The sequence below is a fragment of the Barbus barbus genome, assembly GCF_936440315.1.
Source record: "Barbus barbus genome assembly, chromosome: 25".
Lineage (NCBI taxonomy): Eukaryota > Metazoa > Chordata > Actinopteri > Cypriniformes > Cyprinidae > Barbus > Barbus barbus.
The window spans coordinates 24,308,361-24,321,091 of record NC_136753.1 but is presented as its reverse complement, the minus strand read 5'-3'; the positions used below and the strand labels follow the sequence as shown (position 1 = coordinate 24,321,091).

At 35.7% G+C, this 12,731-nt stretch overlaps 1 protein-coding gene across 2 annotated transcripts in view; it reads right to left on the bottom strand.

The window, feature by feature from the left end:
• cntn4 (contactin 4) overlaps nucleotides 1–12,731 on the bottom strand; it is a 142,135-nt gene that overhangs the window by 12,439 nt on the left and 116,965 nt on the right. For both annotated transcript variants that reach the window (XM_079377961.1, XM_079377962.1), the window contains one exon: nucleotides 832–1,007. In XM_079377961.1, the coding sequence (XP_079234087.1) occupies nucleotides 832–1,007 (176 nt within the window). The remainder of the gene's footprint in view (nucleotides 1–831; nucleotides 1,008–12,731) is intronic.

Below are 12,731 nucleotides of genomic sequence, written 5' to 3'. Positions count from 1 at the left end.
TTTTTCAGGGTATATACTTTCCCCACATTCTTCACTCAAAGCACTGCTATTAAGATGCACCACTCATATTAAATCATAGTAATCATGTTAAATAATATTAGAGTGGCAGTTTTCGCTCTTAAAATAGAGCACTTTCATCTTGAACATTCTCCATCGCTTGTTTCTTTGGCGATGGGGCTCCTATGGATGACATGATGAGCTAGATGACGAGAATCAGCCCCTCACCCCCAAAAAAGGAAATAAAATCATGAACATTTAATGAAAAGAAAAGAAACGCATGTGACTGTACAAGTGCAGTAATTCATATCACTGAGAGGGAAGCCTAATTATACTCTAGATTAATACAGAATGGGTTGTCAGTGGCTGCACATATAATGGGAAAATCTCTTATCATAAATTCACAAACTCAAAACTGTGGAATTTAATGAAAGGATCCACCCCCCTCCCCCAAAGAATTCAGCTGAAAGTACTCGATATGAATACCTTAAGTATAATATACGACCAATTAGTTTCTATAAATTTGCATATATGTATGTGAAGCGAATACTGTGTGGCTCCCTGCTAACAGACACTGTGTTAGTTTGTAGTATTTTTTAAAAAAAGAGTAAAGATGACTAATTAAAAACAAACTGTGTCTATGTTTAGTAACCTAGATTTTTATGTTATTTTATTCAACATAAGGTTTGTCACACTTCATGGTGACTGCCATGACGAGATCACATGACCAGCCCAAAACTATTCATTTTATCTTGGTAATCCCAGTATTACTTTTGAATGTGGTATAAACCTATAAACCACTGAATAGGGTATTTGTAATAATTTTCTTCTTACTCCGCCAACTTTTTCAAAGTATCCTCCGTGGCTGCCAAAGTGGATCAGCTGCTCGTTGAAAAACCAGGTGAACTTGAGCTCCAGCGAGGGATCGTAGGACACCTGGCAGGGAAGAATGATGCTCTCACCGACGGTCACGTCCAGCGTGTTGGGAGCAGTTGTAATGATTGTTGGCTCTGGAAAGTAATATATTAATGATACACATGAAAAGGTTTCAACAAGTATCGTTATCAACTTCTATGCCAGAATCATTCAAAAGTTTAAGTGTCAGTAAGATTTTTTTTCTTTTATATAGCAAGGATGCATGCTCAAGAAGTGACAGTAAAGACAATTAAAATCTTACAAAATATTTATATTTCAAATAGATGCTGTTCTTTCCAACTTTCTGTTCTATCAAAGAATCCTAAAAAAATATTAAGCAACAGTTTCAACATTGATAATAAAAAAACAAATGTTGCTAGTGGAGGACATCATTATATTAGAAAGATTTCGGAAAGATCATGTAACACTGAAGACTGGAGTAATGATGCTGAAAACTCAGATATACTCAACTCAAAATATATTAAAAATACAAAACAGCTGCTTTACACTGTATTAATATTTGGTGAGTACAATAAACTTCTTTCAAAAACATCCTACCAAACCCAAATTTTTTAACTCTGGTGTATATTTTATTATTTACTCATCTGCCATAATAATGTCTTTCAGTTCTCCTAATTTGGGGGATTTTCAAAGAAAGAATTAACTTTAATTTTGATTAATTAAATTAATCAACCAGCATATCGTATTTTATAAAAAAAAAACTTTTTTTAAACTACAAATGAACATTGTTGAAAAGTAAGATTAGTTCAGAGCTCCATGACAGACGGCGGTCAGCTTACAGGCCAATATCTGAGGATGGACTGAGAGGTGAATATCCCATGAACGATCCCTGAGGTCCACCATGTGTCACTCTCTGATCTCTGCTAAGCCCCTAAAGTCCCATCTGCTCTCCCAGAATGCACTACTCCAAAAAACAGATAACACACCAGCAGCCCTGGCAGGGCCGACACCCAGCCCACTTTCTTTCCAAGTCTCAGTTCACACGGAGACTGATGCTATTCCACTAGGGAACACAACAAGCATGCCTGCTCCTCCACTTTCAGAGCAGCCTTGTGCAAAACAGGTGCAAAAAATCTGCTGCAGTTTGCTTTAGAGCCTCTTGAGGGCGCTGTGTGTATTCCGCTGAAGCGTCCGTCGGAATAAATTAAGCACGATGAACGATACCCCAGACGAGCGCAAATTTATGCAGAAAGTGCCCGGCACGAGCTCCAATCTATATGTGAGGATTCGATTCTAGAATTACAGGTCTACGACACATGAAACAACCTTTCCCCATCTCGACTGATATCAAACCGGAAAGGCAAAGCTAACAGGTGCACTGCTATGGGTTTTGTGCGGAACACAATGAGGGGCCGTCGGATGAGGCTCGCTTCTTTTATTGTTTGGATGAGATCCCTCTCCGACTGTCTGTCAGATTCACACAATGGGATGACAATACGACACTGCCTGGTATTCTACTGTCAACTCTTAGCCTGGCAATTTAATTCAGAATTCAACAGCACTCGCCTTGAAGCCCAGAAGAGTGCATGTTACTCGCTCTTCTCCAGGAGGAACGGCACTTGTTGGAGGATTCGTTGAATAATGTACCTCTTTTCCATCCCCGATACCTTCGCCACTTTCATGCTGTTCTCCTTGTAATGTTCTCATGTTATTGTTTGCCATCTCTTGTAGTAGACGGATGTCCCTCGGCTCCCTTTGTTCTTTTGCGTGGAAGTGGCTTGGGGTCTCCATACAAGGCGGATTCCTCTACGGCCTATATTTAAACAAGCATCAGCCTGAACCGAACAGGTGAAAAATTACCATTGTAAGCCAACGAGAAGCTATTAATACCTCCTATTGTAGTCATAATGGATGAAATGCGCCTCAATGAGGGAAAGCGCAAATTTGCACTTCGGGCCAGAGCTGGGTGAAGCTGGTCTCCGCAGCCCTGACCGGTGGCAAGAAAATCTCTGAAGTGAAAGCTGAGAATTCATTCAAGGCAAAGCTGACACTGCTGTCTGACTCTCCAGGTTGTAGAACTGGAGAAAATGTCTCTTATTACCCTGCTCCATCATCATTTGTGACAGATTGCATAGATAACCTCGTTTAAAAGACCAGACGCCCTCAAGCTCTGGTTGGCGTAATCTGAGTGATATCCATCTTGCATAATACCTTGTTACTGTTACTGTCTGTCATTAAAGCTGTCGAGAGAGGACGAGACCCTGTGCGTTAACAGGACAACCTGTTGAAACTTTCAGACAGAATCTTTCTTGAAGAGAAACATCAGTGACCTCAAAAGTGTGCACACAGACTTGAATGAATGCATCATCCTCTATATTGCTAACACCGTGCTTCATAGTGACAGAAGGAATGTGACAGGAACAGAAAAACACTACGATAGAATGACCGAGCATGGTTACATGGTCTGTGGAAGTATCCTAGAGCTAGACTACACAGTATTCGCCTGTCTCTAATATTTGTACTTGAATATTGCAGTCTCATATGGGTCAAGTGTTCTGGGAGGCTCACAATGGTCTGACACAAAAGCAATTGAGCAAAGCCAATGCGCAGATCTGTGCGACAGGCCCCTGCTGAGGCTAGAGCCAAGAAATCAAACTCAAACAAGGTCAGACTATTAGCAAAAAACACCTGTGACCTTGTCATTGATTTTAAGTATGACTTTTTTGTTCAGTAAATAATGTTTACAAGAAGCTGTACAAATTAATGACATATACTATATTACATAAAACAATATAGCCATAGTACATATGTGACCCTGGACCACAAAACCAGTCGCACGGGTATATTTTAGCCACCAATACATTGTATGGGTCAAAATGATCAATTTTCCTTCATGCCAATCATTAGGATATTAAGTAAAGATCATGTTGCATGAAGATATTTTGTAAATTTCCAACCGTAAACATTTTTGATTAGTAATATGCACTGCTAAGGATTTCATTTGGACAACTTTCTCAATATTTAGATTTTTTTGCACCCTCAGATTCCAGATTTTCAAATAGTTGTCCTAAGTATTGTCCTAACCTAACAAACCATATATCAATGGAAAGCTTATTTATTCAGCTTTCAGATAATGTATAAATCTCAGTTTCAAAAAATTGACCCTTATGACTGGTTTTGTGGTCCTGGGTCACATATATTATATAATAATAATAATAATAATAATACATTGACAATATCATTGTTTATACTGTATAGCAACAACAGCATAACATAGGAAAGGCAATATTTTTTCAGTATGAGTGGTTAAGATTCTGTAAAAATTCATAATTTTGAATAAATATATGCAATTATATCGAACTTCCATAACAAATTTGGAGCAGCAAGTATATTCAACTTGCTCTTCATCTGCAATAAAAAAGCCACCACCTAAGCAAACTAAAAACTTTTCCTCAAAACTTCCAAGAACATATTGTCACGCAGAACTGATGTTGAGTAAAACTAGATAAAACAACTAAAAGTGAATGATTTATGTGTGTTCTATGGAAAACTTGAAGTTGCCATCAAAACATTTTGTTCCACAGGAGGAATAATACAACTCAAAAGACACAAAATTGGACAAAACTACATCACTGAAGATGACAATTGACTACCTATAGTAAATGCATTTACTTTTCAATCAAAATGTCACAAGCTTCGTCCACATGATTAACAAAGCGCCAATGACAAAATATACTTGACATGATTCTTGACCAACACATAACATCTATACCATACTAAAATCTGTTCTATATCTGTCTTCATTCTCCATGTGTTTTTCCTCTCTTCATGCACACTCCAAAGGCAATTTAGAAATGACCATGGCTCCTTATCTTCACTCCAATACCTCTGCAAAATCGCATCAAAAGAAAGCTGACAAAAGACCCGACCACTGCAACCTCGTTTCCACCCTCCGCGATAACCTTGCGGATCTTGCAATCCCCTTTTTTGAAGCTCGTACTCAGACAACACGGGTCGAAAACATCACAAAGTAATAATTGAAATAGAGCCTCTTGGATATGTGCGCAATCTGAGAAAGATTTAGTCCTTTTTCAAAAGAGCCTTGGGTGAAATTCCATCAAATCACAATTATAAAAGCACTTTAATGAAAATGACTTCAGTCAAAATGAACATTTACTATTCAAATGTGCAACAACACAGCAAAATAGTACTAGCTGACAATGAAACTAACACCACTGAAAGTAAAATGAATATTAAAAACTTTAATATTAATATAATTTAATCTTAATAATATAATATAATAATAAATAATATGACAATTATAAAAGCCTGAATTTAATTAACTTAATTGTCAAATATGCAACAATACAACAAAAAGTGAAAGTAAAATAAATATTCAAAATTTTTAATGATTATTTTAAATAATATAATATAACATAACAATTATAAAAGTCTTAACTGAAAATTATTTCAGTCAAAATTAATTTAACTGTCAAATAGAGTTGTGCTCATAAGTGTACATACCCCTTGCAGAATATGCAAATATGTTAATACATAATACTGTTTATGTTACATAATATGTTTGCTACATAATACTATTATTGTTAGAAATTGCAACAATATAAAAATAGAATTATAATACATTTAAAATTTTAATTAAAACCATAAATAAACAATAATCTCCTGGCCAGAGGAGAACTGGCCCCCGACTGAGCCTGGTTTCTCCCAAGGTTTTTTTCTCCATTCCTTGCCGCTGTTGCCTCTGGCTTGCTCAGTTGGGGACACTTAATTTCTAGCGATTATCATCAATTTGATTTCACAGATACTATTTAAACTAAACTGAGCTAGTCAATGACATCTCTGAATTCAATAATAAAATGCCTTTAACTGAAAACTGAATGTTTAATCTTATTATTATACATTACTGACGCTCTATCCTCCAATTTGATACTGTTAAGTGCTTTGACACAATCTGTATTGTTAAAAGCGCTATACAAATAAAGGTGACTTGACTTAATAATTTTAACAAAATAAGAGAGATCATGAAACTTGCATGTTATTTTTTATTTAGTACAGACCTGAATAAGCGATTTCAAGTAACAGATTGTTTATATATATTCCACAAGAAGAAAAAATAACTGAATTTATAAAAATGAGCATACCCTTGAATCTTAATACTGTGTGTCATTTCCTGAATGATCCACGACTGTTTTTCGGTTTTGTGATAGTTGTTTATGTTTGTCTTGAACAGTTAAACTGCCTGCTGTTCTTCAGAAAAATTCCACAAATTCTTTTGGATTTCCAGCTTTTTGTGTATTTGAACTTTTTTCAACAATGACTGCATGATTTTGAGATCCATCTTTTCACACCGAGGACAACTGAGAGACTCATATGCAACTATTACAGAAGGTTCAAACGCTCACTTATGCTCCAGAAGGAAAAACCATGCATTAAGAGCCGGGGGGTGAAAACTTTTGAACGGAATGGAGATGTGTGCATTTTTCTTATTTTGCCTAAATTTCCCAGAAGACAAAATAAGTAAAATTTACCCTGATCTTCAAATTCAATTAATGCATAGTTTTTTCTTAAAAACGATAAAATAATATAAACTTTATAATGTTTATAAAATATTCATTATTATTTATCTTAAAATATAACAATAAGCAATATATTACGCTATACTACAACTGTTTTATCAAAATGTGTTAAAAAAATGGTTAAACATCTTATTTATTTTTTGATTATGTGTCAGTGCGTGCACTGCAGCTTTAAATGACAAGGTGCTGGCGGGATAATTGTGAACGTCTCACGCAACAGCGAGGGAACTCATTACGAGAATGATCTCTCACCAGCTCTGATATCATTGTCCAACATCCAAACACATGATTTGATCCTCAGTTAATCTCTGTCCAGCAAAACCAATTTCTAATTAAGACTAATTAATCTGGGTAATATCCTCTCAGCGTTCTGATGATTGGGACATCACCAGGGCTGACACAATGCTCGGTTTCCAACCGCTGTTTGCTGGGAGGTTTACGTGCCACTTATCCAGTGAGAATCTAATATGACAGGTATTTTTCAGCTCTCATATCACCGCAGTCAATTTAAATAAACCACTGTCATCTCCCATAAGGGCTACGGCAGACGCTGATGTACACGGGCAAACCAGGTTTCCACTCCTAAATGAAATTGCAGATGTAAATGTCCCTGTCTTAGTCTCAGAGCCTTATTGATAGTGACAATTAGATGCTAGATCATATAGGGGGAACATTTGTAGGTCGACGCACAGTCGAGAGTAAACGCTCAGGGTGGGTGTCAAATAGACGCCGGTGACGCTCTCTCTCAAAAATAAATCTGAAGATAATCGTGCAATTCATCCAGATAGAAAAAAAGATGCATCTTCCTCCGCAGGCTGATTGATAACCAATTTAATGGGCCGCTCCCCATCCTCAGACGCATTACAAAGTGTCTGGATAAATGTCATCAATAATGACAGAGCGGACATGTTTGAGGACTGCGTTAATGAAGAGAAATAATGGAATAAAAGGTGCGAGATGAATCGACGCACAAACAACACGCACGGGGCAGACGGTGACTCAAAGTAATGAGGCAGGCTGAGAGCCAATCGCCATCTTGTTAGGCTCTTTTTTGACTCGGGTTGGAGTTGAAAGAGCAGTTATTGCTTGAGTGTGAAATCCAAGTCCCGCAAATGAGAAATAAAACATCCTTTCAAGAGATAATTCTGTTTTTAGAGACGGATAATAATAATTATGAGCCAGCTTTTCAACCTTTACGATGGGAAATGATCTGTGGAGTTTCATTCTTAAATTAAATATCTCCAGATTAAAGAATTTCACTCTTGATTAATTAAATATGTCAGTGTTAGAAAGTGAAAAACCGCGTGACTGTACAACACTCGCGCTGGTGAGAAAAAAAAGAGAGTCTCTTGATGAAAGCATGGAGCGGAGACTCAACATAAAAGACTTAGAAGATATTCATCCATCTCTCTCTCTGTCTAAGCTACTCTGACCGCAACCGTATATCATCTATAATGCAAGTAATTCATTTTTAAATTATTAACTAGTCTTTGTGAACACAGACAAATTAAGATGTTACAAGCAACTGGCAGAGAAAACAAACGATTTGTTTGCATTAACAAACTTCTGATTTATTGATAGATTAAATGGGCATTTTGGTACCAGGGAGCGTTATACTACCAACAGTTCAACTAATTAAAAATGAGCTACAGGGGACATATATATATACCCATGACCCCCCTGAGATGTGTGAAAATATAAAGGATTTACAGCACAAAAACCATTTAGTTACAATGAACTATAATTGGATTTATGATCATGTTAATGGATTTCATATACTGTATAACATGCAAGTTTTTCATCTACATGTTAAAAAATATCATGTCTGACCAGAAAATAACATTAGTATCAGATACTAAACTTTTAATAACAAAAATATATTTTACATAATAAATTTTAAATATTAAAATAATAAAATATAAACTGGTATAAACGACTACTGTAAATAATAAAAATTAATTATGTCCATAAGTATATTGCATTTAATTTATTTTAAAATATAATTATAATATAATTAATAATATATATACAATTTCACATATTATATATATATATATATATATATATATATAATTTGTAACAGCGCAAATGGTAAATGTGAAAAGTATAAAAACAATACAAATTATAAAATTATAAAGTTGTATAAATGTGTACTGCAAATGATCATTTTTTAAAATAAATATATATAAATATAAGTATATATTTATAATATATTACAAAAGGCAATATATAACTCTACTATATTACTAATTAATTAATTCATTAATGCATCATAAGTTACACCAGTTTACTGACACCAAATTTATCACATTCCTGTGAATGAATGAATCAAATGAATCAAAAATCGAGACACAGACGAGACACAACATGTGTTCACCGTTTTCCCCTATGGAAAACAGGCAGGCAGCCTTATGGATCATCACTAAATATAGAGGAATCAGCGGCGTTAAAGAATTAGGATATGACTCACGCAAAAGATATTTGCATTTGCATCATAAAAAAGGGCAAATGAAACAATCAAAGCGGTCACTATAGCAACCACTAAAAGGAGAACTACCTCCAAGATGCTTTATAAGAGAGCTGTTGAGCTGGTGTCTGAAGGCCTTAGAGATGACTCACATGTGCGGACGGAAACAAAAATGGATTGAACCTTTAAGCAAACATGACAGCGAGCTCAGTCACAGCAGATTTGTTTTTATGTCGGACTGGGTTTTGGGGGGAGAAAATAAATAAATTACACACACACACACACGTTTCACACTTACATTTATTAATTTAAATTAAATCTCCAATTTATTTTTACAGAGAAGAATGAAGTAGCTTAAATGTCCAAGCAGGTAAACAACCTTAAAATGAATTAAATTGAATTAATCTCAATTTTCATATATATCTAAAAAAAATTGTGTAAAAAAAAAAAAAAAGATTGTGTTTTTACAGAACATAAGGTTTCTGCTTCCCTCAAAAGTTGTCTACAGTAGTTTTGACTTCATAGTATAATTATGGATTTTCCTTGCTGATGCAGCATGTGTACACCCATCTGACATACTAATGGAGATAAAATGGAGGTTGACATATAGCTGCCAGAGGCGTATCACTTCAGTTGACATGTTTGGCAAGAGAAAAGTGCCCAGCGTCATTTAATCTATCTATCAATCGTGTTTAAGGTCCTCTATCCCAGTCCATCTATCTATAAATGCCATTTGCTCACACCATGTTGCCCTGCGTCATGTCAATATCTTTATAACATAATACATACGAATATAAAATGAAGGGGATTCAATATTTATTGAGTTTTTGATGGATCTCCCCTTGACACTCAATGATTTAGGGTTTCAATGGTTGACAAAGTTTAATGAAGTAGACTAAAACACTTAAGGCACAAGAAACCCTGCGGTTTGAGAAATTGTTCACTTTTAAAAGAACTTTATGAAGTGACATACTGCCAAGTATGGTGACCCATACTCGGAATTCGTGCTCTGCATTTAACCCATCCAACGTGCACACACACAGCAGTGAACACACACACACCGTGAACACACACCCGGAGCAGTGGGCAGCCATTTATGCTGCGGCGCCCGGGGAGCAGTTGGGGGTTCGGTCACCTCAGTCGTGGTATTGAGGGTGGAGAGATCGCTGGACATTCACTCCCCCCACCTACAATCCCTGCCAGCCCTAGACTCGAACCTGCAACCTTTGGATTACGAGTCCGACTCACTAACCATTAGGCCACGACTTCCCGAGTGAGGTAAGTCTATGTGAGTGAGGTGATAAATACAGAGGTTTTTATAGACCCGTAATTTTGCTTTCTGCAGGATCACATTAAAACGAACCTCCTGAATGTTTGTTGAGGACTTGTATTTAAAATGGTTGGAAACCACTTTTACTAAGTGCTTCTGATAGCTGTGCTGGAAAAGGCTGGTATAAAAATTGTGTATCAGTAAGGAGTCTAATTATTTTTGTGTATGATCTGTAAAGATACAGTGATATGTGGTGGTGGCCAGAATGCTACTCATCTTAAATAAATAAACTATAATATGAAGGAAAAGCACTATTAGGACAAAATGAATTTTTCCTGAGGACTTGCAAATATGCGTCCTGTTGGACACCTAAATTCAAACGAAAATTTCAGTTCTGACACAACCTTGCAATCCTCACAAAACCCATCAATACAGACCCCAATTCCATCCGAATTCCTACACTGAATCAAAATTATCCTGTCTTAAAAATTACAGAGCAAATTAGCCAGTGTTCTTCAGCCACCTTGGGCGACCTCTGAAAAATCTTCTCTTCTATCCTGACCAGATAGCGATATCTGTGATTTTGGTATATTATTTTTTCACAGTCCTTCTCCTTATTTATTTTGACCTTTGCCAAATACTGTAACTAAAGTTAAATTTGTCGTCGTGCTGCCTGCTTCACCTTCATTATGAATTTTTGCCAACTTTCTGGGGAACTAACAGTTGGTGGTTCAAATACTGCTGGCATCCCATCCAATTTAAAAACAGATTTAAATCAGAAAGGAGAGTCCGGACTGCTCAATACGGTCTTAATTAATTCCTTCCCTTAATGCATAAGGTTAATCACATACAGTATGTGATTTCAGTGGGTTTACAACCTTCTGTAATGCCCAGACACTTATATCTTTAGGGTTGTGCAAAATTCAGAACTGAAGAATTTGTCTCTTAAATTAATAAGTTGGAAATGAATTGGCAAAACCCCACGGGAAGTTGAATCAGAATTTGAATTGCATCTGTCAAGCCAAGATTTAAGTTTAAAAACTGCAGCTAATGTATGCTTCAGAATGCGTTTGAATTAGTGCTGTCAAATGATTAATCGCGATTAATCGCATCAAAATAAAAGTTTGTGTTTACATAATACATGTGCGTGTACTGTGTATATTTATTATGTATATATATAAATGCACACACATACATGTATAAATTTGTCATTGTATAAATTTACACACATACATGTATATATTTTAGTGCTGTCAAACGATTAATCGCGATTAATCGCATTCAAAATAAAAGTTTTTGTTTACATAATATATGTGTGTGTACTGTGTATATTTATTATGTATATATTAGGGCTGGTAATTCAACACGTTAATTAGATTAATTAATTACGGTGAAAAATAACTCATTAAAATTATTAACGCATTTAACGCACTTGCCCCTCCCCAGACATATATGTGGGTCATCTGACATTTCATACAGTTAATTGATGACAAATATGATGCAGAGCAACAACTCGTGATGGAGCCTAGAGAACGTAGATAGAATGTCCCTAAAATTCAAGATATGGGGCAAAAATGCCCCAGTTTGAGTTTTTGTCTCATATTTACATCATATAGTTAAGCAATATCACACGAACAATATGCTAAATGCAGTATCACACGAGTGCAAATGTGATACTGATCTTATACAACAGTTCAGTAAGAAGTTAATATTGTGTTATTTTAGACACTGTTGTCTGTTTTGCTAAATTTTGCCAACAAAAATATAAAGACAAAGCAGAACTGTTAGTCTCCGAGCAACACACAGGGGCATTTAATTTCTTAATGCATGTTTTGAACGAACTGGGAGAACCATTTGGCGTGTTGAACCACTGGCCATAGGCACGTTGGATTTGAAGCGCGCTGCACAGATCGATCGCTGTATAACATCAAAGTACCGTGAGAGCGATTCAAAAGCATGCCGAGTCTCTATAGCTCTTGCAGTACTTTGATGTCACTGATCGATCTGATGGTGATGATTCGCTTCAAGTCGACAAGCCTGATGATTCAATGGACCATTCATAAAGAACCGTTTACTTCACTCCTGAATGAATCAGCCATTTGAACGAATCAAATGAATGAATAAATGACTCGATGACTTAATCATTAAGACATTTACCACCACCTACTAGCAGTTTTAGTTTATTATTTAGAGTATCATTTCATTAAATAAATAATTTCATTTTTCCATAGTAATAATAATAAAATTAATAAAAAAGGAATAGTTCACCCACCCAAAAATGGCAATTGTGTCATCATTTACTCATCCTCATGGTCCAAAAGAGTATATGTAATAAATTTTATCAAACAAAACATTTCTTGCTAAAGCTACTTTTTGCTGCTTCTGTCTGTTTGATGCTTTACACAAAAATGACTTTAAATGATCTTTTGGGAGTAATTTCTCAGCCAAATTTGATGTGCGATTAATTTGGGATCAATTAATCGCCACATCATGTAATTAATTAGATCTTAATTTAATCGCTTAC